We start from the raw sequence: 26,061 nt of genomic DNA, 5'->3' as shown, positions 1-26,061 counted from the left end.
AAAATAAAACATTAAAAAAAATTACAGCCCATCCTCCCACACCCACTGAACCTAGGTAAGAAGTTCCTGAAGTTTACATGGTAAAATAAGTAAGGATAGCCTAGAAAAGCCTGAAGAGAAAAATGAGACTAGCCCTATAGGATTTAAAAAGTCATAAAAGAAATGACTAATACATTTAAGTGTTTGTGTGTATGTATTTACCATCTCCCAACCAAATACAGATTTCTATATGGCAAAAAATAAAAACAAGACTGTACCAAAGGTTAAAGACAAATAATTAGGGATAATATCTACAATTCGTGACACAAGGAGTTAATCTCCTTAATTTAGAAAGCTCTCAGTAAATGAGAAAACCAAAAATCCAACAGAAAGAAAAAAGGCAAAAGATATAAATAGCTAATAAAAAAAAGGTGACCCTTACACATATGAAAAGATGGTCAAATGCAAAATAAAAGTAGATAAGGAAACTGTTTCTTGCAAATGCAATTAATAGAATCTAGAGTTTGACACCTCTAGTGGCAAAGACATAACAAAACAGGTAGTCTCATTCTCGAATGCACAATATTTAGAAGCTCTAAAAAGGGCAATTCGGCAATAATGACCAAAATTACAAACACATTTGCCCTTGACCCATTATGTCCTGAAATCTATTCTAAAGATCTACATATACATGAAATGATGTTCTGAAATGGCAAATAAAAACAGCTCTAATATACACTGAAAGAGGACTTCTGAGATATAGCTCCTCAATGACATATACCCACAATGGTAGATGCAGCTGAAAATAATGCAGAAACTATATAGTGATCTGAAGAGACATAGGGATCCTTGAAGGAATGGCTGATTCCAGGTACAGGGTAGGAAATATAAGATAAGCTTGAAATATCCTACTGTCCCAGAAAGCAAAAAAGCTACCAATGACTACTAAATTACCAATAGGACATTGTGATTTTTCACATAAGAATTCCATCTAATTCAAAAGGAATAAAAGAATGAGAAAAAATACCAGTTGGTAATCCCTAGTGAAATAAATGATTTGGGTAACAATGATCATTAAATAAAATATTAGTCATTGAAAAGTTGACTGGGAAATTTACAATGGAGAGATGAGGCCTACTGATCTCTGAACCTACTGGTCAATCTTAGCATCACTAAAACTGGAACCACTAGATACTGTGCGCCTCTTAATATGATATAACATGAAGCACATATGAAGTATTCTGAACCAGAATTGAATCAAACTTCTAGGGCCAACTTCACTTTCAGGAAATATAGGGGACAGAGAAACAAGGCAATGACACCACAAGAACAGAAGACAAATGTGGATTTTTTAATATTCTTCAGGACAAGTGAATTTCTCTAACAAGTCAATGGCATAAAAAAAAAAGAAAAAACAAAACAAGAGGGAGGAAATGGGACTACTACATTAAAAAGGCAGATCAGCCAAACATGATACATGGATCTTGTTTGGATCCTAATTAGGATTGTAACTATAAAAAGACATGTTTGAGATCAAGGAAATCTGATTATGGAGAGAATATTAGAGGCTACAAATGATTACTTAAAATTTTCTTACATATGATAATGGCATTATGACTATGTAAGAAAACACCCATGTTTTTAGAGGTACATACTTAAGTAGTAGAAACAAAAAAACTTGCTATCCGGGATCTGATTTAAAAATACTCTAATTGAGGAGTAAAGGTGTTTCTACAAACTTGACAGTTTGCATATAGGCGGTAGTTTATCATACTATTCTCCCTACTTTTAAATATGCTCAAAAACATTAATAGAAAACACCTAAAAATAAGAATGAAATTGGTACCACTATAAGCATCAGCAGTAGGTATAACACCTGGGGTCAAAATGACCAACAGACTTCTCTTGCTTTAAAACATGTATTTCATAATGAAATATTAATAAGAATTAAATGGACCAAAGTGAGATTGTTCAGATAATCATGTCAAGGCTTCTATATTTGCTTTCATGTGCTTACTTCACGCTTAGTAGCATTCCAGGACAACTTCTGTGGAAAGGCTTTCTAAATAAAATGTAACACAAAAGTTTTTCCACTTTGTCTTAATATATGTCCAAATATAACTTCAAGACACCAGTACATATAATTATATATAAACCGCGTGCACACACACACACAAACACACACACACACAGGTGCATGTGTGCAATACAGGAATCAACTATCCAATACAGAATATGGTTTTAGTTCCCTTACCATCAATATTAAGCATCATTTTCCACATGGCAGGCCGAACAGATTGATGGAATCCAAACCATACTTCCCTGCCCCCTCCCAGAGGGTGGTCATATCCTTCGGGAGCTGAGAAAAAGGAACGCCCCACAGGCGTATATCTACAAAAATTAAAATGTCATGTTCAGTCCTTTCCTTCCCATATAGGTATTTAAATTTGCAGAAGAGGTTAAGTCTAGAGCACACAAACTTAATTTATCATAATGATGCTTATCATTAGGAATATATGAAAATAAATATTCCCCAAATTTGTGAAAAGCAAAAAGCAGCCATTCTAAGAGAAACAAAACAAACCTGTCAGCATCCTTCACTGAAATTCTCTATTCCTAAAACTGTTACTTTGGGTAAGAATAAATTTTATTTAAAATATTTTCTTAGAAACAGATGAAAAGAAAAACCAGTTCCAATCTTAGAAAATGCTATTTCTACAAATGTGTTTGCAAGACATATTTTTCTTTAAAAGGACACATTGATCCTATATATACAGGCACACAAATACAAACACACACTTGTGTGAAGTATGATTAAGAGAACAGCAATTTCAATACAAATTGATATTATTGTATAAACAACAAAATTACCTTTAGAACAAGGGGATTTAACTATAGGAATATATCTGAAAACATATCAGTTATTCAAGATTTACAGCTTCTAAGACAAAGGGTTAGACATTTTTCTAAGAGGTATCTATTAGAATAGCTAAGTTAACAATGTGCATTTACTTTCAAAAATCAGAGTTTTTTCTGTAACTTACTTCTCATGTCAATGAACTAGTATGCATGCTATTCTCTAAATGAAGCCATCAAAATATACAACATGTGAAGGTTAATTAAAGGAAGCCTGCACAACTCACTCTTGGGAAAAAAGCCTACACACTTAAAATCTAAAAAGGAAAAAAAGCCAGAAGCACCCACTTCATGGAGGGCAGATGTCGTAGCACCACATCAACAGCATGGACAGGATTAGTACTGATTGGCTTGTCTAATTCCAGCGGCTCAGGCAAGGTCCGTCCTGTCAGTACTTCATGTAGTAGGTGCCAACTCACCCGAGAGACAAACTTAATCGACACCTTGAAAGGTCGATCTTTTCCACCTTCCCCAGGTAAAGTAACATCTAAATCTACCTGTTGATGGGAAAACAGTCAATTGATAAATTGAAAAAGATAAGTACAAGTATTTTTAGGTTTAAGTTATAAAAATATTTAAGAAAAAACAGGGAAAATATAAAAAACCAACCTCAATGCTAAATCAATAGATAATTTCTAAGCTATGCTGTTAAGTACAAAAAGCAAAGTAGAGAAGATTACAAATAGTATGCCATCTTTTGTGTGAGAAAGAAGGAGAAAATGGGAAAATATTCATATATCTTATTTCAGCAGAAAGAAATGTAAGAAGCATCAATCAGAAACAAAGAAATGGATTACTTTCAAAGGATGGGAAGGAACAGACCAGAAGAAATAAAGGAGGAATGAACAATTCTGAGTATATTTCTCAGTACAGTTTTGACTTCTGGAAGCATATTAAATAAAGGGTTTTTTTGTGTTTTTATTTATTTATTTTAATGTTCATTTATTTTTGAGAGAGAGAGAGACAGACAGTGAGTGGGAGAGGGGCAGAGAGAGAGGGAGACACAGAATCCAAACCAGGCTCCAGGCTCTGAGCTGTCAGCACACAGCCCGACGGGGGCTCGAGCTCTCAAAGCTTGAGATCATGACCTAAGCTGAAGTCAGAGGCTTAACTGACCAAGCCACCCAGGTACCCCTTTTTGTGTTTTTTTTTTTAATAAAGTTTTATAAGTTAAAAATTAAAAACAAAATCAAGAAGAATGAAGTGAAAAAATTAAAACTAAATATAAACAAAATCAAATGGAACCAAATATGTTTCAAATGAATAACATAACCACACTGAAAGAAGGGGGAAAAAATACAATGAACTCTTGAACACAGAACATATTGGGGGCTGTACACGTGGGAAAGAACTGCATACAAAATAAAATCTTAAACTCTAATGAGGAAGTTTGTTTTCTGTAGTGGTATGGTGTAGTAATTCAGATATGATTTTATATGTATATGGTAGGATTGAACAAATGAGTAAAAGTGGTGATGTTTTGAGGTTCAAAAAAGAAGGAAGATACAAATAAGCAACATGGGGAGTAAAGAAAGAATCCTGGGGGAAACAGACTGAAACTTGGAAGAATCACTCTGAACTCATGATTTCCAATATATATATTGTATATTACACAGTAAATAGTATTTGTAGGATACATGTGTTAAGTCCATTACATGACATATAATATTTATGATATATTGTCTCTTTTATTTGTGTATTTTTATGTCCCATCTGTCCATTTTACAAATACCTGCACTCCAGCAGCAATGAATACATTCAGTACCCAGATTTCAGTTTCTAAGTTGCATCCTCCAACCAAAAGAAATCACTGTTCCTTTGACAAAGGGCCAGTTGCATGGGTATAGCAGGGAAAACATAAGATTAGCCTGGAACATCTTGTGCCAGAAAATAAGGAAGTACTCAAAAAAAAGTGTGTCATGTCAAAGGGATACAGGAACTAGCTTAAAGTGGCTCCCAATGGCCAAATCTAGGAAAACTGGGACAGTGAAATAAATAAGGGGAAATATATTAGGGAGAAGAAAATTCTCTCCCTTATAGTCGAATATCAACTAATAAATGTTGAAGGAATGACAGAATTAGAAAATCACCATTACTACATAGTAATAATCCTTCCAAGCAAAAATCATCAATTACTTAAAAATCTAACGAGAGATGTGTCTGGGTGACCATTCGGTTAAGCATCCGATTCTTGTCCGCTCAGATCATGATCTCGTAGTTTTGAGACTGAGCCCTGCATTAGGCTCTGTGCTGGGCATGGAGCTTGTTTAAGATTTTCTTTCCCTGTCCTTTCCCTGCCCCCAAAATGATTCTCTCTCTTCATTTCTCTCTGCCCCTCCTCCACTCACGCAGCTCCCCCACCCCTCAAAAAAATAAAAATACTTTCTCTAATGAGAAACAAGATCCTTAAAGTATTTCCCATATCAAAATTATAAACTTCTGTGCATCAGAGGATACAATCAACAAAGTGAAAAGGCAATCTACAAAATGTGAGAAAATATTTGCAAATCATGTATCTGATAAGAATATATACAGAATCCCTACAACTCAACAACAACAAAAACTAAACACAATTTAAAACACGGGCAAAGGATGAAGATATACAAATGAGCTTCTAAGAGCTCATGAAAAGATTCTCAACTCACTAATCATTAGGGAAATGCAAATCAAAACCACAATGAGATATAATCTCATATCCGTTAAGATGGCTACTATCAAAAAAAAAACAAAACAAAACAGAAAACAAGTGTTGGCAAGGGTGTGGAGAATTTGGAACCCTTATGCATTGTCAGTGGGAATGTAAAATGGTGCAGTCACTGTACTAAACAGTAAAGTGATTTCTCAAAATATTAAAAATAGAATTACCACTTACCGACTGAGCCACCCAGGCACCCCAGAATTATCACATATACACAAAAGAACTGAAAGCAGGAATCGGAACAGATATTTGTACAACCGTGTTCACAGCAGCATTGTTTGCAATAGCCAAAAGGTACTCATCAATGGATGAACGGATAAACAAAATGTGGTATATACATACAATGGAATATTATTCATCCTTGAAAAGGAAATTCTGACATACGTGACAACATGGATGAATCTTGAGGACATAATGCCAAGTGCAATAAGTCAGTCACAAAAAGACAAATACCATATAATTCTACTTAGATGAGTCACTGAGAGTAGTCAAAGTCATAGAGACAGAGGTAGAATGGTGGTTGCTAGGGGCTGAGGAGAGGGAAGAATGGGAATGTAGTGTTTCACGAGTACAGAATTTCAGTTTTACAAGATAAAAAGAGTTATGGAGATAGATGGTGGTGATGGCTGAGAACGTACTTCATGCCACTAAACTGACCTAAAAAATGGCTCAGAAGGTAAATTTTCTTTTTTTCTTTTTCTTTTTTTTTTTGAGAGAATGAATGAGCAAGGGAAGAGCAGAGAGAGAGGGAGACGAGACAAAGGATCCAAAGCAGGGTCTTCACTGACAGCAGCAAGCCCAATGTGGGCCTCGAACTCACAAACCATGAGACCATGACCTGAGCTGAATGAAGTCACTTAACCAACTAAGCCACCCAGTAGCCCTCAGCTGGTAAATTTTATGTTATGTGTATTTTACCACAATTAAAAATAAAATTTCCCCACAAGAGTTAAAGAGAAAAAAAAAAAACTTGACAGGAGAAACCTGGCAGATACCAACTTAATCAAGTGATCAACTTAGTACCATCATTAATGGAACAAACACATATAAATGTATCCTGATATGATCCACTGATAAGAAAGAACACTTGTGTAACACTGGTGAGAGGCCCTTGGGGGGCTCAGTCAATTGAGCATCCATCTCTTGGTTTCAGCTCAGGTCATGTTCTCACAGTTTGTGGGTTTGAGCCCTGCATTGGGCTTGCTTGGGATTCTCTCTTTGCCCCTCTCCCACTCACTTATGCTCTCTTTCTCTCAAAATAAATAAGTAAACTTAAAAAAATAATAATGTGCCTGTGGAGATAATCTGGGGGGAAAAAAGGGAACATTGGTGAATCTGGGTAAAGGGTCTATATGAGTTCTTTGAATGATTCTTGCAACTTTTCTATATGTTTTAAATTATTTCAAAATAAAAAGTTAAAAAAGATAAATGATACACTCTTATATATCTATGGACTATAATAAAATGTAGTAAGTGCATTTAAAAGGAGACATCACCAAAGTATAACTTTCCAATAAAGAACTGCATCTTACCCCAGTAGTTGCCACAGGAAGTGGATTGGCTGTGTAAAGACTTCTTTTTCCATCATAAACTGGTCTACGATCCCCAAATATAGTCACTTTAAAATGTTGAACCATTGAGTCAACCACCTCTCTAAAAAAAGGAAAAAAATACATTCACATAATCCTCTGCATGATGAAATACAAGCATTTAACTAAAGTAATTCCTGAACTATTTAAAGCTGCCAAAATTCTAAAAGACAATCATACATGATAAAGATACTACTTTCAGGACCATACCTTAGGACACCAGAAAGAATAATTTCTGGCAAGTGATACAAATTTCACAAAAGACAGAGAAATGAATCTAGTGAATTACTTAAATCGTTCTGGGCCACAGCAGACCTGTAAAATATTATCCCTAGAAAATGATCCTAAAACCCTTTTACCATTTCCGAGTACTACCTGACACATTAATTTCTCTATCAAAAGAGTGATGCTCTTCCCTCTGTGCTCAAATACCACCTTAATACATATATCTATTAGAACATTTACTCCAATGCATTATAATTATTATAGGCTTCACTTCTACTAGACTGTGAGATTTTTGAGCACACACATATACTCCCCTCAATCCTTTCAACTCCCCAAATCATCCTTACGTTATCTAGCCAGTAAGAATATACTGAAGCCTGTTTTTATCTAGCAAACATTTTTATCCTATATATACTTACATGGAAAGATATTCAAGACTTTTACATTAAAAAAAAATGGAATATAGTGAGAATAATACTAAATATCCACAAATCAACGTTTATTTTTGTGCACACATTATTTGTAAAAGCAGTAGAAAGATATCTAGAAGGATATGTACCAAATAGATAACAGTGGTTACCTCTGAAGAGAGAAGTGAAGAATGATTTTTTTATTTTGCTTAAATAATCTAAATATATTATGATGAGAATATACTTACATATTACTGCTAAAACTTACAACACACTTAAAAATGTAATAAATGGGAAAGAAAAATACTGAATTCTAGCCTATGGGTAGGTAGGAGAGAAAGGAGAGAAAAAGGCGTTTTCTGGTACACAGTAAGCTGACCTGATACCTAGAGCAATTTTCCACATGCTCAAAATTTCCATTTTTCCCTTCTTCAATTTCATCTTGCTGAAACCATTTAAATCAAGACCAAGACTCTTCTAGAGTAAAAAAAATTTTACTCTTCTAGAGTAAATTTGCTGAAACTATTTAAATCAAGACCAAGCCTCTTCTAGAGCAAATTCTAGAAGAGCAAATTCTTCTAGAGCAATTGCTTCACTGATCAGTTTTTATATAGAAAACAAATTTCAAAGATTTTCTGCCATTTAAGATTTTCTTTTGCAGCCATTATCAAGTCCAGTTTCTTAGGTGAAACTATACAGATCTAATATTTAAGAATGTTTTGACTATTTTGTCAAATTTTACTCAACAATAAACTGGTATAATTTTAAGCTTACCAAATTCTAGCAACCCAATCAAAGCACTCTCAGGATCAAAATGGTGGAGATTAAAATAGCTGTGACAAAACATCTTAAGGATGTTCTGTTCATTTCCAATTATTACCATTCTAAATTACAACCTCATATCCCAGTACCTGGATTATTTTAAGTCTCTTCGTTTTTATGCCTTTTATTTTTTCTTCTCAAACACAACTTACATATCACTGCCAAACAAGTCCCTAAACTCCATTTTTATTTCCTAGGTATGAAAGGTTATGTTAATCATACTCCTCAGGGGCGCCTGGGTGGCTCAGTAGGTTGAGTGTCCAACTTCGGCTCAGGTCATGATCTCATGGTCCGTGAGTTCGAGCCCCGCGTCGGGCTCTGTGCTGACAGCTCAGAGCCTGGAGCCTGCTTCAGATTCTGTGTCTCCCTCTCTCTCTGACCCTCCCCTGTTCATGCTCTGTCTCTCTCTGTCTCAAAAATAAATAAACATTAAAAAAAAATCATAGTCCTCAATTCATATCATTATTCATCTATGTAAGACATCTCTTCTTTCCTTCCACCTTGATTTCCTAAGCACCTGTCCCCTTCATAAATTATTTTCTCCTAATGTGTTTGAACATCCTTCTATTTGTATATATTCCCTTCTTTATTCTCTGGCACTAGGTTTTTAAAATGTATTTATATTGGGGCACCTGGGTGGCTCAGTTGGTTAAGTGTCCGATTTCGGCTCAAGTCATGATGTCATGGTTTGTGAGTTTGAGCCCCAAGTCAGGCTCTATGCTGATAGCTTAGAGCCTGGAGCCTGCTTCCGATTCTGTGTCTCCCTCTCCTTCTGCCCCTCTCGTGCTCTGTCTCTCTGTTTCTCTCTCTCTCTCTCTCAAAAATAAACATTAAAATAATAATAATAAAATGTATTTATATTGCTGTGGGACACTTAGTTCATTGTTTCTGATTGATGCAAAATACTTCATATGTTGTCACCCAACGATGCAGACTTTAACTGCAGCCACCAAATATGATATAAGCAATGCAATATCTCTTACTATGTCCCTTTATGGACTTAAGTGAGACTTAATCTCTGGTTATACACTCAGGAACAAAATTGTTAGGTCCAAGTGAATTTTATCAACTAAACGAACTGTCAAATTGCTCTCCAGAGTGGCTCCACAACCCACATTCCTGGAGGTTCCCATTTCCCTATATCCCAGACAAGATTTGGCGTTATATAGTTATGCTTTCTAATTTTTGCTAGACTAGTAGGTAAAACTAAAAGGTTTTATTTATTTTTTTAATGTTTATTTTTGAGAGAGTGAGACTACACGGGTGGGGAAGGGGCAGAGTGAGGGAGAGAGAGGATCGGAAGCAGAGAATCCAATATAGGGCTTGAACTCATGAACCGTGAGATCACGACCTGAGCTGAGGTCGACGCTTAACCAACTGAGTCACCAAGGGGCCCCAAACTAAATGGTCTTAATTGAGATTTCTCCTATTACTAATGAATTTGAGCATCCCTTCATGCATTTGTGTTTCTTCTTTTGTGAATTTCCTGTTTGTTTCCTTTGCTCATTTTTCATTTATGGCCCCAGTCTTCTTGTTGAATTGAAGGAGTTTCTTCGATATTCCAGATATTGATTCATTAACAGGTTTAGTCATTGCAAATATCTTCTTCCAAATGCTGTATGCGTGTTGACAATGTCTATGTCTATGAACTGAAATCCTTAATGTTGTATCAACAAATGAATCATTTTTCACCTTATGGTTTCATGCTTTTGATGTTTTAAATACTTTCCTAACACTAAGGCACAAAGATGCATTATGTTTTATTAATGTTATAGTTCTATCTACATTATCTTGGTCATTAATCCATCTGAGGCTTTTCTTTATAAACAGTGTTATATAAGGAGTCTTATTTTTCCCCATATAGTAAGCCAGTTGTCCCATACCATCTATTTATGTCTATACATAAACAATCAAATAAAAATGCCATTTTGGGGGGGCGTCTGGGTGGTGTAGTCAGTTAAGCATCTGACTCTTTATCTTGGCTCTGGTCATGATCTCACAGTTTGTGAGTTTGAGCCCTGCCTTGGGCTCTGCACTGATGGAGCAGAGTCTGCTTGGGATTCTGTCTCTCTCTGTCCCCCCTCCCCACCGCTGCTTATGCACTGGTACTCTCTCTCTGCCTCAAAATAAATAAACTTAAAAAAATTTTTTTTATTTATTATTAATAAGAACTTATTATCTTAATAAGTTCTCAACAAATAAATGAATCTGGCTCTGAGTTCTCTATATTGCCCCAGTAGTCTATTTGTTCTTAAACCAGTATCATTATGTTTTCACAATTACTGAAGTGTTTTATTATGCTGTAACATGGGGCAAGGCAAGTTCCTTTTCTTTTTCTAAATTAACTAGGACATTCATGGAAACTTTTTTTTTTTTTAATAATTTTTTTTTCAACGTTTATTTATTTTTGGGACAGAGAGAGACAGAGCATGAACGGGGGAGGGGCAGAGAGAGAGGGAGACACAGAATCGGAAACAGGCTCCAGGCTCTGAGCCATCAGCCCAGAGCCTGACGCGGGGCTCGAACTCACAGACCGCGAGATCGTGACCTGGCTGAAGTCGGACGCTTAACCGACTGCGCCACCCAGGCGCCCCCATGGAAACTTTTAACCAGAATAAACTTCTAAAGTGCACCCCCTTCAAAAAAAACTATCAATACCATAACAAAAGAAATGTGTCCAGTGCCCTACATATAGTAAGTAATAATAAAATACCTGTTAAGAAACCCTCAAATTATACACACTTGGGAGACACAACTAGTATGTTAAAAACAAATTAGCATGTTAAAATTCACTAAAAAACTAAAACAATGAGCACAATGAAGATGAAACATAACAGGGGCAATTGTAAAATCTAAACATTTACGTTTAAAAAGCTCAACTGCAATAAGAACAGATTAGAGGATGTGAACTTACTCACTGCTTTTGTGGAAAGGGACTTTAGATGACTCTATGTCCAGAATGAGCTAATAGTGGGATAGAGCTTCCTCAAAATTAAGGAAATTAGGTTGCATATATTTAAGTATCCCAGTATAAAGTAAGTAACCATTCCATCACATATTATATAGGTCACTTCACATTCTGAAGTACTCTGTTCAATTTGGAAAAATTTAAGACCCTAAAAAAAATGAAATATAACCAGAAGAAGGTAATCCTGATAGAACCTCATGTAACATGAATATAAATAAATCAAACTACGGACCTCAAGTCCAGAATAGGAAAGACTCAAAGGAAATTACAGAAACCTTTGGCTATTTTGATGGACTGTCATGTGATAAACTAAGTAGAAAATCTATCTTGTTTGAAAGGATAGAACTAGGACAAATAGTTGGAAAGATATAAGACGCTAGACTTTGGAACAAAATTTCCCACATTTCCTAACCACCAGAACTATTCACAAGTAGATTACACTATCTTATAAAGTACCTGGGTTCATCTTTGCTAGAACAGTTCGAGGAGCAGTTATGTCAATGAAGATACCAACTAGAACACACCAACCAGAAGATTGAAATGAATGTCTGTAATCTACTCTAACCGTAAAATTTAATTAGGAGAATATCAAATAATGAAACACTGCAGATTTTCCCATGGCATCAGATATAAAAACTTCTTTATGAATAATTACACTAAACACTGATTTGAATTTAAGCTCTCAAAGCCTTAAAAGAATGGTGTTAGAATTCCATATACACTGGGCAATTCGGACATTAAACTACTTTTAAGTTCATAATTACAAAAACCTATATTTCAAAGGGAATCAGCTTTTATAAGGACCATCATTTATCATTATGTCTCTTTACTTTCATCTCTCACTAACATGATGTAACTGAGAGGTTGGTTTTTTTGGGTTTTTTTAAGGTTATTTATTTATTTTGAGAGGGGGCATATGGAGAGAGAGAATCTCAAGCAGGCTCTGCACTGTCAGCGCAGAGCCCGATACAGGGCTCAAACCCACGAACCATAAGATCATGCATGACCTGAGCCAAAATCAAGAGTCACACAACTGACTGAGCCATCCAAGCACCACTTTAGAGTTTTAATTAAACTTTAGTATGCAAACTAACAAAATGACAAATCAAGGAACTGCAAAATTTTACTTATCTCAAAAGATACTATGGCAAAGGATAATGTATTTTAGACTGTTCATCAGGCAGGGCACCTGGGTGGCTCAGTTAAGCATCTGACTTCAACTCCGGTCATGATCTCCTGGTTCATTAATTCAAGCCCTGCATCGGGCTCTCTGCTGTCAGCACAGAGCCCACTTCAGATCCTCTGTCTCTGTCTCTCTCTCTGTCCCTCCCCTGCTTGCGTGGTGCTCTCTCTCTGCCAAAAATAATAAACCTTAAGAAAAAAAAAAAAAGAATGTTCATCACAGAGGCTGTGGAATTGAAGAAAAAACTCTAAAATAGTGCTTTTATCTAGACATCTATTCAGCTATAGCAGCAAAGTTGCTCACTGTATTGTGAAGAAAGTCTGAACTGGGAAACTGCCAATATGAGAAACCTTTGCAACACGTGGTAACATAAGCACTGGAGGAGAAGTAAGTTTTTAGTCCCACTTTGCCACTAAGTTGTTATAAAAGTTACCTGGCCTCTCTGACTTTAGTTCCTTCATCAGTAAAAATGGGCTAATAGTCTACAGGCTGTTGCAGGGACCATATGGGATATCAGTGTAAGCACTTTTGGGGGGAAAAAGCCAATATATATTCTATTTTTATTTAAAAATTTAAGCATAATTATCTCATAAATATACTTCAAAACTATGTTGAAATACTGAAGTCTTCCAAACAACAAACAGATGCATCACAATGCATTAATACAAAGAATGAATTCTGGTAATTAACATAAACTGTGAACTGAATTTTCTCTATATCATAGTTGTGGAGCTGTTTTTGTCTTATGTGAGGTTGTCTTTACTATAACAATGAGGAGAATTCCTTTGATCTTTTGTTCAAATGTAGAAATTTTAGAGCAACATTTATGAGTAAATTGTAGTATAAAAATAATTATACTTCTAAAGCAATATTTAGGAAAGCAATTTGGGAAAGAAATCTGAAAAAAGGGAGAGAAGAACTTCTAACCAATCTTTAGTGGCTTCCTTTTACTAATAACCCTAGTCTGAGAAGGAAAGAATTCTTGTATAGTATAATATGATACATTTTTGTAGAACCTCAGGATAGAATTTAAAACTCCTTAAGAATATCTGGTGATCACTACAAAAATGGAACCTACCTGAGTATATTGGTCTCACAAAGGGCTACCGCCTACCTTTCCCACTCTTACCTCAACCACCACTTCCTACATTCTGGTACCAAGTCTTTTGACTCCATCATGCTCTGGTGCACAGACTGTAAAGTAAAATTTAATATTGGTTTCAGTAAGTTCCACTTTACCACCTGACTCATACAGCAGAAAAATGGTAGGAAAGGGAAATTTTAATGTAAAAAAGAGAAGAAATTATTTTTGTTAATTGTTACTATATGCTCATAGAGACCCACCTTCATCTCTTTTCTAGGTACCTCTTATTCTCTGCTCCCAAAAGGTAGAATGGGAAATACTATTCTAGTCTATAAGAGAAACCATGAAATAATATATTCCCCCAAAAGTGACTCTTCACATTAGTTTAGTATTCACAGCTACAATAAATTAATCTGTCACTATAGTATAGAGAGAAAGAAGGAAGACTGCTAAGGTATAACAAGAAGATAAAAATCACCCAGACGCTTACTTATAAAACACAACTAAAACAAGCTGGCAGTCTCTCCTTATATCCTTCCAACCTTGAATTTATCTTCATAACTTCTCAGTAAGTAAGACAGAAGGTAGCCAAATGAACACTTTTGCATCACAATAAAGTTTAAAAATAGAGAGTAGAGAAGGGGTTATACTTTAGATCAAATTTTTAATATTTTATAATATAAAATTTGTAGTACACCAGAGCATTTTACTATAAACTATCTTCATAATAATTTCACATGGGTGTGAATTCTTTCATAGTATTATGTAACCACACTAGCTAAACCAGTGGAGTAAATTTCTAGTATTCACAGATAACTGATAGTTTACTTTAGATTGAGCAACCATTTTTTAACTCAAGCTGGCTTACACTAACAACTCTATTCTAGAACACTTCTCCCTCAGGCCACCAATGACTTCTTAAAAGACATGATCTCTTTTCAACTATTACAGTCCTGGCTTCTCTGAAACAGCTTATACTTTGTCCTGGTTCTCTTATCTTTCCAATCTAAGTGTCTTCATTGGTAAACGTTAAACAACAGAATCCCCAGAAATCCATTCTCAATCTTGACTCTGCATACTTTCCCTAGCTTCTTCCCCGCCTCTAGCTTTTAACTATCACCTATATGCTGACACTTCTCAAATCTCAATCTCTATCTTGATTTCTTGAACTCTAGACACTTATTTCCAATTATCTATTGAATTTCTCTATTTTCATGTTTCTTATGCAATTCTACCTCCAAATATCCAAAACAGAAATAAACTTGGTCCTTTCACCACCTGTATTTCTGTGAAGGCTATCATTATTGCACAAGCTAGGAACTATGAGGTCTTTCCCACCACACCTAAATCTCTTTTCCCTTTCCCTCTACACCGAAATTACTCATTTTTCTTCCAAATGTTACATCTAAGCCCTCCCTTTCATCACCACTGCCACTGCTGGCAGTTAAGTCTTAGAAAACACTACCTCTAATCTAGAAAAGTAGGTATCAGAGGTACTAGGGGGTATGCTAGAGTATGTGAGAAAAAAAAAACATTTAATTTTCATCTAATAATTAGAAATTAAGATTTATAAACATTCATGAATATGAATCGACACTATTATTGTCACTTATCCCATGTCATATGATCAGATATAACATATGGCACACCAGGAACCCTAAGAGAATAATAGGACTTCTGCAACATATAAGAGTTAACAGTGTATTGTAATAATGCTGTATGGTAGCAGATGATAACTACACTTTTATGAGTACAGTGATGAGTACAGCATAATGTATAGAGTTGTCAAATCACTATGTTGTATACCTAAAACTAATATAATGTTGTATGTCAACTACACTTCAATTAAAAAGAAAAGAATCAACATTGGAATTCTCATTCGTTCACTTCAGCATGTTGCAACTTATTTCAGTTCAAGTGTATGGAATATATTCAATCAGATTTTTGGTGTATTAATCTGAAATTTTCAAATTAGTAAACATATTTTTAAATAGTTTATTTCAGGGGCGCCTGGGTGGCTCAGTCGGTTAAGCGTCCAACGTCGGCTCAGGTCATGATCTCACGGTCCGTGAGTTCGAGTCCCGGGAGCCCGTTTTGGATTCTGTGTCTCCCTCTCTCTCTGACCCTCCCCTGTTCATGCTCTGTCTCTCTCTGTCTCAAAAATAAATAAACGTTAAAAAAAAAAATTTAAATAGTTTATTTCAAAATATTGTTTCCCACCTTGAATTTTTCTATAATATGTAATACATTAGGACACTAGTACATTTCTATAAATTTAAAAACTTTAAATGTGTGTGCATATACATTTATTTATTTACTGTTCAGTCCATGGTCAAACATGTATTAACTAATGGGGATGAGTAATCAAAGATTTGAAGACTATTGATCTAGACTACTCCAACAGCTTTCCCAATGTTCTCCAGAACTCTGGTCATTCTCTTCACTAATTCATTCGTCACACTGCCATTAGTTATGCTTTTAACTATAGATGTCCCTCATTTGCTCAAAGCCTCCAGTGGCTCTTCACGGTTTCTGAATTCATAAGCCTCAGCATGCATGGATTTAAGACCCTTCATAACTTCCCCTCCGGCTGAATTTTTAGATTCGAGCTACTGTATTTATATTGGCCTATTTCTGTTACATAAATATGTCAAGCTTTTGCTATGTTCACTCTATATATTCTTTCTCCTACTCCCTATTTAGTTCAGATACCATGTCATGTATCACATCTTCCTCCCTAACTAAAAGCAGGAATCATTACTCTTTCATCACAGCACATAATACACAACTCACAGGATTTCTCACTACATACAAACGATGGAATCTCTAGCAGGGATCATCTTATTTTGCCTTGTACCTTATTGTATCTTGCATCTTTTGTATCTTACAAAAAAGGGGCACAGTGAGTGAAACACTTAATGAAAGCAGGATGATCTTAAAATGATCTTTAAGTTTTAAAAGTTACTGCAGAATTTAGAATTGTAATTCCAGTCAGAGTCCATATATTCTTTAAATCTTGTACTAAACAGCATCCTACCTTGGTACAACTACATAGCAAATTCAGATAACTGGTTTACTTAAAAAAATTTTTTTTAATGTTTATTTATTTTTGAGACAGAGAGAGACAGAGCATGAACAGGGGAGGGTCAGAGAGAGAGGGAGACACAGAATCTGAAGCAGGCTCCAGGCTCTGAGCTGTCAGCACAGAGCCTGATACAGGGCTCGAACTCACGAACCATGAGATCATGACCTGAGCTGAAATCAGACTGCGCCACCCAGGTGCCCCTCAGATAATTGGTTTAAATTGATTTAACTCAATTTAAGAAAAAAAAAAAAAAAATGCAGCAGACTAAAAATAAGGAAATTCCACACCAATAACAGAATACTATACAGCTGTTACTATAATTGAAATCTATACAAATAGATGTTAGAAATAAACCCTACCTACTAGTCCCTTTAGAAATATATTTACTTATAAAACTATCTTTGAACTTCAAATATATTGTAGAAATATTAGCTAGGTGACTAAATACTACTGAGTAACTTATCTAGATGCTACTTAAAAGAATTTTTGAGATTTCAGGGGCATCTGGGTGGCTCAGTAGGTTAAGTGGCTGACTCCTAGTTTCGGCTCAGGTCATGATCTCACTCACAGTTGGTGAGTTTGAGTACTACAGAGCAGAGCCTGCTTGGGATTCTCTCTCTCTTTCTACCCCTCTTCTCTGTCCTTCTCTCTCTCTCAAGATAAATAAATAAACTTACAAAAAAAGAATTCTTGAGACTTGAAATAATCACCACTTGTTAGCTTTCCTATCTTCCAAGCGATTAGCAAGAAAAATAAAACATGCTTATTAACTGACATATACTTTATGGTACGGTTTCTCCAGGATAGCTAAATACTCAAAACTACAATTGTTTGATTTTCACCAGCAGTGTTTTCTGGGGTATGTTCTCTAAATCATTTTAATCAGAAGTATACTCCTCTAGAGATATGACACCAAAAGGGCAACTGGCCCAAGAAAAAATTAAATGTTCTTCATCAAAATAAAAAATGTGCTTCAAAGGAAAACGTCAAGAAAGTGGAAGTGAAAGGCAACATGCAGAAAAGGAGAACATTTTTGCACATCATTATATGTAATAAGGCACTTTTAACTATACTTGTAAAAAAATTCCTATAACTCAGTAACAAAAAGACAAAACATCCAACTTAAAAATGGGCAAAGAACCTGAATAGGCATTTCTCCAAACATATACAAATGGCCAATAAGTACATGAAAACATGCCCAACATCATCAACCATCAGGGAAATGCAAATCAAAATAACAATGAGACGCTACTTAAAACTCCTAGGATGGTTATATTAAAAAGATAGATAACAAATGGTGGCAAGGATGCAGAGATACTTTAATCATCATACACTGCTAGTGGGAATGTAAAATGATGCAGCCAGTTTGGAAAAGAGTCTGGCAGTTCCTCAAAAGACTAAACAGAGTTACCAAATCATTCCACTCTTAGCAATACACCCAAAAGAAATGAAAACACATGTCCACACAAAATCTTGTATACAAACGCTCATAGCATTATTCATACGTGCAAACAACTCATGTCCATCAACTGATGAATCAATCAATAAACAAAATATCCATACAATGGAGTATTATTTGGTAATAAAAAGGGATGAAGTAGTGATACATGCTACAACATGGATGAACCTTGAAAACACGTGACGTGAAAGAGGTCAGTCACACAAAAGGCCGCACATTATATGATTCCATATATATGAAATACCCAGAAAAAGCAAATCTGTAGAGACAGAAAGTAGATTAGTGGTTGGCAGGGGTTGTGGGGTAGGGGTGGGGAGGCAATGGTAAGTGACTACTAAGGAGTAATGGGGTTTCTTTTTGGGAGGATAAAATGTTCTAAAACTTGATTGTGGTATATGTTAACTAACTAGAATTTAAATAAAAACTTGAAATAAGCAATTATCACGAAAGTTGTACTCTCTGAACATACTAAAAACTACTGAATTATACACTTTGAGTTGTATACTATGTGAATTTCGTATAAATGAAGTTATCATTTTAAAAAAGCATGTCCCTCTCTTCGCTTATCACTTATTTACAACACTGTGCCAATGACATTCCTAATAACACCAGAAAGGGAGTTCTTTCCAAGACTCTGATCTGAGATTTCCATTTAAAAGCCAAAATGGAATCAATATAGATTTATTTTTTTTCTTCTAAAATTCAATCATCAGTATTACACCACAACCATATGCAACATGCACAAATATTTGGCACTGTATCACGAATTACAACACAAGAGTAACAGTGATAATAGTACAATGAGTATAAGATAATGTTTCACTTATAAAAGAAAACTGAACCAAAAAAATTCAACCACAATCTAATACCATCTCAAGATTCCTTCGAATCTTTACTTCATGTTTAACAATAACAGATCTTGCAGTTATAATCATGCTTTTATACAATTTTTCCCATGTATATATTTCACTACTTAATGATTTTGAGTAAGTACGTAACAATCTATTTGAGGTTTATCCCAATACATATTTAGCAGTTGGACAAACTAGCATAAAACCTCAAGTTAAGGAATTTATACTCTAGGTCAGTATTTCTAAAAATATTTGATTTTTAGTTATTGAGACCATGCACTTAAAAAAAACTGGAAACATTTAAAGTCTGCTTAACAAACATACTCTTTTACCAAATGATCATTTTCAATCAAAATCATTAAGTTGGCAAAAAAACAACACACACATAGCCTAAAGGGGTGGGGAAAGGACAAAACAAGCAATAGACAGAAAATCTGAAGTAGAGAAGTTGACTCACAAAAAATGACTCACAAGCATTTCCTGGGTATTTTTTGTCCAAGAAAACTCCTATGACTAAAGTGGAAACTTGTTTGGCTACAATCCATCATTCTACTATTATGATTAATACCATGGTGCCAAATATTTGAGCATGTGGCATATGGACAAGAAAAACCTCCTATCCGTTGATTTAAATACTGAGGCATTTTGGCCCATATCTGTTTAGCTAATATGGAATAGGAATTGTCTAGTTGTATCTAGTTTCTTCTAACTTCTCGAGTTCTAGCCGTTGAAGAGTAGGAACCGAATGAATTTCAGAAGTCTACCAACAATTTTAACTAACTAGTTATGTAGCAATACTGCAAAAAGTGAGGATAAAAGTTACTCTTTTGAAGGAATAAAGGCAGTAAGTTCTACAAATGCTGACATAAAATCAAGTCATTATTAACAAAGAAACAGAGTAAAGTTGATTTATATCATTTTAAGAATCTCAAAGAAATCCTATAGCTCCTGTGAAAACTCAAATTAAAGATACAGGATAAAAAACTTCCATTTGGAAACATCTAAATTACAGATGTTTTACTCCTACTGGCAAACAACATAACAAGACAAAACAACCGTAAGACAAAATATAATTAGGGAAGTAAATTAAAACCAGAATGCACACACCAAATTATTACATACATTTCTCCCAAACTTAACCAATATGTTGAGCATCCACATGTGAAATTCTATGCTATTTAACTTCTCTTCTTTCTTTTTTTTTTTTAAGTAGGCTTCATGCCCAACATGGGGCTTGAACTCACAACCCTAAGATCAAGAGTCAAATGCTCTACTGACTGAGTCAGCCAGGCACCCCAATTTCATATACACTTACATAATATACAAATAACTTCCTCATTCCTACCAAAAATAAAAAGTTATATAGGAGAAGGAACAAACCTAATAAATAATTTTGTTATTTTTTTAACCTAATATTACACTAGTCCCTCAGAACTCTGAAAAACTAAAAAAAAGTCTCAGCTGACATCCCTCTAAGCCCCAAGCCTCCATTTCCCATTAGTTTCTAAATTATAACCCATTTTGTCTTTAAAGCAATTTTATTTTCCTAACATTTTCATCATATGATTCTCCTACTTAATCAATAACCAACAACAATTCTTTACTATATACTGCTAAAATTAGGGGTGGCTCTTTTGGGCAGGGCAAGGGGGAAAGACAGTAGTAAGGAATTGAGTTCAGAAATATCTGCCCTAGGGGCGCCTCGGAGGCTCAGTTGGTTGGGCATCCGACTTTGGCTCAGGTCACAATCTCACAGTTCGTGGGTTCAAGTCCTGCGTCAGGCTCTGTGCTGACAGCTCAGAGCCTGGAATCTACTTCAGATTCTGCGTCTCCCTCTTGATCTGCCCTTCCCCTGCTTATGCTCTGTTGCTCTCTCTCTTAAGAATAAATAAACATTTAAAAAAAAAATCTGCCTTAGAGAAATATCTACCAACACTCAGTCGGTTGAGCATCTGACTCTTGGGTTCACGTCATCATCATGTGGTTTGTGAGACTGAGCCTTGCATTGGGTTCAGTGTGGAACACAGAGCCTGCTTGGGATTCTCTCTCTCTCCCTCTCTCAAAATAAATAAACTTAAAAAAAAATAATAATATTAAAAAATAAAACAAAATATGGGGCACTTGGGTCCCTCTGTCGGTTAAGTGTCCAACTCTTGATCTTGGCTCAGGTCATAATCTCATGCTCCCAGGGATCAAGCCCCAAGTCAGGCTCTGCTCTAACAGCATGGAGCCTACTTGGGATTATCTCTCCCCCTCTCTCTGCCCATCCTGAGTGCATACTCTCTCTCTCTCTCTCTCTCTCAAAATAAATAAACATTAAAAAAAAATAAGATAAAATGTTAGACATCAATCAAAAGGGCCAGGATTATCCTTCAAATTTACAGATTAACACCCCAGTTTTGAGAAACAAGAAAAAGGGAATTTGAGAGTGTGGCATGAAGATAGTTGGGTCCCCATAAGCAGATGGCTAGCAGAAAGACAGATGAGAGAGGAAGGACTCTAAGACAAAGACTAGCTTATGGACCTTGAGAGAAAAGGGTAGGACACTGAAAATCTCTGGGTAAATATAGCCTTTTATAATGTCCAGTTCTCTTTCCTGCCCCCTCACCATCATGTTCATCTCATTTTACTTTTATAAGCTTTCATTCACTCTACTATTTATTATGTGCCAATCATCAAGCTAATATCAGCACTACAAAGATAATGAAAAAGAGTATTCCTTTTCATGAAGAAATTATACTGTGAGAAGAGGAAAACAACAAGTAACCAATATACACTAAAAATACTATAACAGCATTGTACACCAAGTACTATAAGGTCACAGAAGAATGAACTACCTCTGACTACGGAGTTCAAAAGGTGTGTCTTGAAACATAATAGAAGTTTGCCAGATAGATAAGGGCAGAAAGGGCATTCCAGGTAAGATTGCAGAATATGGTAAAGGATATAGATTAGAGCCAAACAAAGAAGGGTATATTACACTAAATTTGAGATGTCATTCTGTAGGCCACAGGGAATTAAATAAATTTTGCAGTAGGCGAGTGACCTCAGAAAGAACTCTGCACTCCACATTATTACATTCATATGATGGTTTTTTTTTTTTTTACACGTTATAGCAAAGTCTCTTAGTGCTCATTCACTTCATATTTCTTATGTGTCTTATCTAAATGATGGATTTCTTTTTTTTTTTAATGTTTAATTATTTTTGAGAGAGAAACAGAGCAAGAGCAGGGGAGGGGCAGAAAAAGAGGGAGACACAGCAACTGAAGGAGGCTCCAAGCTGTCAGCACAGAGTATGACATGGGCCTCAAAACCATGAACTAGGAGATCATAGTCTGAGCCAGAGTTAGACGCTCAAACAACTGAGCCCCACCAGGTGCCCCTAAATGATGAATTTCTTGACAGCAAGAACCACCTATGTCTTAAATGAAGACTCTTAATAATACTTATTGAATAAGAAAAGGCTGGGATATTTGATCGCATAAATCAAAATGCTAAGTTGAGTATCACTGTTTTCTAAGTGTTTTGCCTGTATGTCTTGTTTTGTTTTGCTTTTTTTAAAAAGTTTATTTATTTATTTTGAGAGAGAGAGAGAGGAAGGGAGAGAAACAGTAAGCGGGGGAGGGGCAGAGAATCCCAAGCAGCCTCCATTGCCAGCATGAAGCCCAACACGGGCTTGAACTCTCAAACTGTGAGATCATGACCTAAGCCAAAACCAAGAGTCAGACACTTAACCAAATGAGCCACCCAGGCGCCTATTTTGTTTTTTAAAAGCTCCTTCATGGTGTACACCATGTCATAAATTCCATTTATCTTCCCTTATTGCCTAAACCACAACCATACATATACGTATATACACATACATACATACATACACACATACATTTGGGGGACGTTGAGAGAAGCAGCTTACTAAAAGCATATTGATAAATGTTTCTATATCATTATGTACTTGTTCCTACATAAAAGGAAGGAAAGTCAGGAGTTGAGGACCAGAACAGAAAGCATGAAACATGACAACCACTATTTCTACCCACTACTGCTACCATCCCATCATTTTAAAGGGATAAATAAGGTGGGCACGTAAAGGGAGAAAGAAAGCAAGCATAGATATGTTAACCAACAGCAATGGAAAAGATATGCTTAGACTGATTTCAAGAGCATATAAAAAGGAGCTGGACCTTCTCTATTATCACAGAGAAAACATGTGAGCTTATGCTATAATGAGAAAATTTCAAGGCTATTTGTTGATTTTTCCCAACATCACAGCTCTGAAGTACAATTTCTTTTTTTTTTAATTTTTTTTTTTAACGTTTATTTATTTTTGAATAGAGACAGAGCATGAATGGGGGAGGGTCAGAGAGAGAGGGAGACACAGAATCTGAAACAGGACCCAGGCTCTGAGCTGTCAGCACAGAGCCCGATGTGGGGCTCGAAATCATGGACCACGAGATCATGACTTGAGCCGAAGTCGGACGCTTAACCGACTGAGCCACCCAGGCGCCCCTGAAGTACAATTTCAAAACAAATTACCATGTGTGCTTGGTCAAACTGTTAAACATTATTATTGTTATTAAATGTGAAAGATAAACATAATTACTAAAGCAAACAAATATCAACAGCAAAATAATCTCCATGACTTCACGATTCTTACCTGTTCACTCTCCTAGGACACTTGTCTGGTTTAATATCTACCTCATAGAGGTAGACATCAATCTTTGGGATTTCAACTTGAAAACAGTTAGCCAGCAATTTAATGGGTTTGCCCATGGTGCCATAGCCAGGTCTTCTGGGCACCATGAGTAGGGGCTGGGCCCCAACGGGTCCTGCCAAAGAGAGGGTAAAAAAAAGAGTAACACGGTTATAAGCTGCATTTGATAATCTTGTCAATCAGAGTATATGAGAATTTTTAGTACAGCTGATAATGGATGAAGCCTAGCGCTAAAAGATGCTATCATTTCTAACACTTCAACTTTTTTCTCCCCAACTTACTCTCCTCATTTAAACATACAAACAAAACAATGGTACCTGTGAAAACTTGTTTTCAAAGGGGTAGAAAGAAGGGGCGAGCAATCACACAAACCCAGACGAGCATGGGCAAACACAAATCAGACCCGAAGAGTGTGAGACCAACAACAAAGTACTAAACTTAAAGTATGACATAATAAGGACAAGAACAAATGAACAAAATACCATAAAAGATAAACACTATTTTTTTATTTTAGAAAGAAAGAGCAAGTGGAGGAGTGAGGCAGAGGTGGGGGGAGGGGGGAGAAAGGGAAAGGAGGATGGAGAGAGAAAGAAAACCTTAAGCAGGCTCCACACTCAGTGCACAACCCGATGCAGGGCTCAATTCCAAGACCCTGGGATCATGATTTGAGCCAAAATCAAGAGCTGGATGCTCAACCAACTGAGCCACCCAGGTGCCCCCAGGAAACACTGATTTTTAAAAGAGGAGGAAAAAGGCTTAAGTGACCAATTTAAGTGAAAAAAAAAATGATATCACTACAGATATTGAAGATACAACATTATGTCAATAAATTTTCAAGTTTGGTGAAATAGGCAAATTACTAGAGAAATACAGGTTACTGACATACCAAAGTATATAAAATTTGAAGTCTTCCGTTGCTATAACTATAAAATGGAAAACAATATTGTGGCTCCTCAAAACATTAAAAATAGAATTACTGTATGATCCAGCAACTCTAGGGTATACACCCAGAAGAATTCAGAGTATTGAAATGATAACTGTACACATTATTATTTTTTAATGCTTATTATTTTTGAGAGAGACAGAGACAGAGAGCAAGCAGGGAAGGGTCAGAGAGAGGGAGACACAGAATCAGAAGTAGGCTCCAGGCTCTGTCAGCACAGAGCCCGACGTGGGGCTCCAACCCACAGACTGTGAGATCATGACCTGAGCTGAGTTAGTCACTCAATCGAATGAGCCACGCAGGCACCCCAATAACTGTACACCTTTGTTCATAGCACCATTATTCACAACATCAAAAAGGAAGAAGCAACCTAAGGGTCTACTGATGGATGAATGGATAAACAAAATGTGGTATATACATATAATGGAACATTAACCTTATAAAAAGGAAATTCTGACACACTACAACATAGATGAACCTTGTGGATGTTATGCTACATGAAATAAACCAATCACAAAAGGACACTGTATGATGCCACTTATTTAATATCTACTGTGGCCAAATTCAGAGACAAAAAATTCAAGGGTGGTTGCCAGGGGCTGGGGTAAAGGGAGGGTAGGGAATTGTTGCTTGGTGAGTATAGCTGCAATTCTGCAAGATGAAAAGAGTTCTGGAGATTTGTTGCACACAATGTGAATATACTTAAATAGTACTGACCTGTATACTAAGAAGTTGCTAAGATGGTAAATTTAATGTTACGTATACTTTATCAAAGTTTAAAAAACACCTTAAGTGATATCTAGCATTAAGATTTTAAAGCTCAAAATGTTGTAACTTTGTTAAATGAAATTCAAACAATAAATTCAGTTAATTAATAACTGTTACCTGAATGAACTTACATTTAAAATATCTGAAAAGTCCTGTAATTATTTGAAAAAATGAAATCCACAATTAAAAATAATTCCAGAGGGCACCTGGTTGGCTCAGTTGGTACAGCATGCAACATCTGCTCTCAGGGGCGTGAGTTTGAGCCCCACAATGGATGTAGAGATTACTTAAAAATAAAATCTTTAAAAAATATATATATTTCCACACATACACTAAGAGATTCCAAATCCAGATAGTTCCACTAGAGAAT

General features: G+C 35.8%; 1 protein-coding gene across 5 annotated transcripts in view; it reads right to left on the bottom strand.

Annotated features, from left to right (window-relative positions):
- LOC106973183 (argonaute RISC catalytic component 3) overlaps positions 1–26,061 on the bottom strand; it is a 115,427-nt gene that overhangs the window by 72,167 nt on the left and 17,199 nt on the right. For 3 of the 5 annotated variants that reach the window (XM_027059680.2, XM_027059679.2, XM_053211362.1), the window contains exons 2-5: positions 23,924–24,095; positions 7,126–7,246; positions 3,184–3,392; positions 2,234–2,370 (exon numbers count right to left, since the gene is read on the bottom strand). In XM_027059680.2, the coding sequence (XP_026915481.1) occupies positions 2,234–2,370; positions 3,184–3,392; positions 7,126–7,246; positions 23,924–24,095 (639 nt within the window). Of the gene's footprint in view, positions 1–2,233; positions 2,371–3,183; positions 3,393–7,125; positions 7,247–13,919; positions 13,985–14,364; positions 16,961–23,923; positions 24,096–26,061 lie in introns of those variants that run through there. The other 2 variants (XM_027059681.2, XM_053211378.1) reach the window with 2 other exon arrangements.

The sequence above is a fragment of the Acinonyx jubatus genome, chromosome C1, assembly GCF_027475565.1.
Source record: "Acinonyx jubatus isolate Ajub_Pintada_27869175 chromosome C1, VMU_Ajub_asm_v1.0, whole genome shotgun sequence".
Lineage (NCBI taxonomy): Eukaryota > Metazoa > Chordata > Mammalia > Carnivora > Felidae > Acinonyx > Acinonyx jubatus.
Note: the sequence above shows the minus strand (reverse complement) of the source record. Positions and strands in the feature narration are given on the sequence as shown.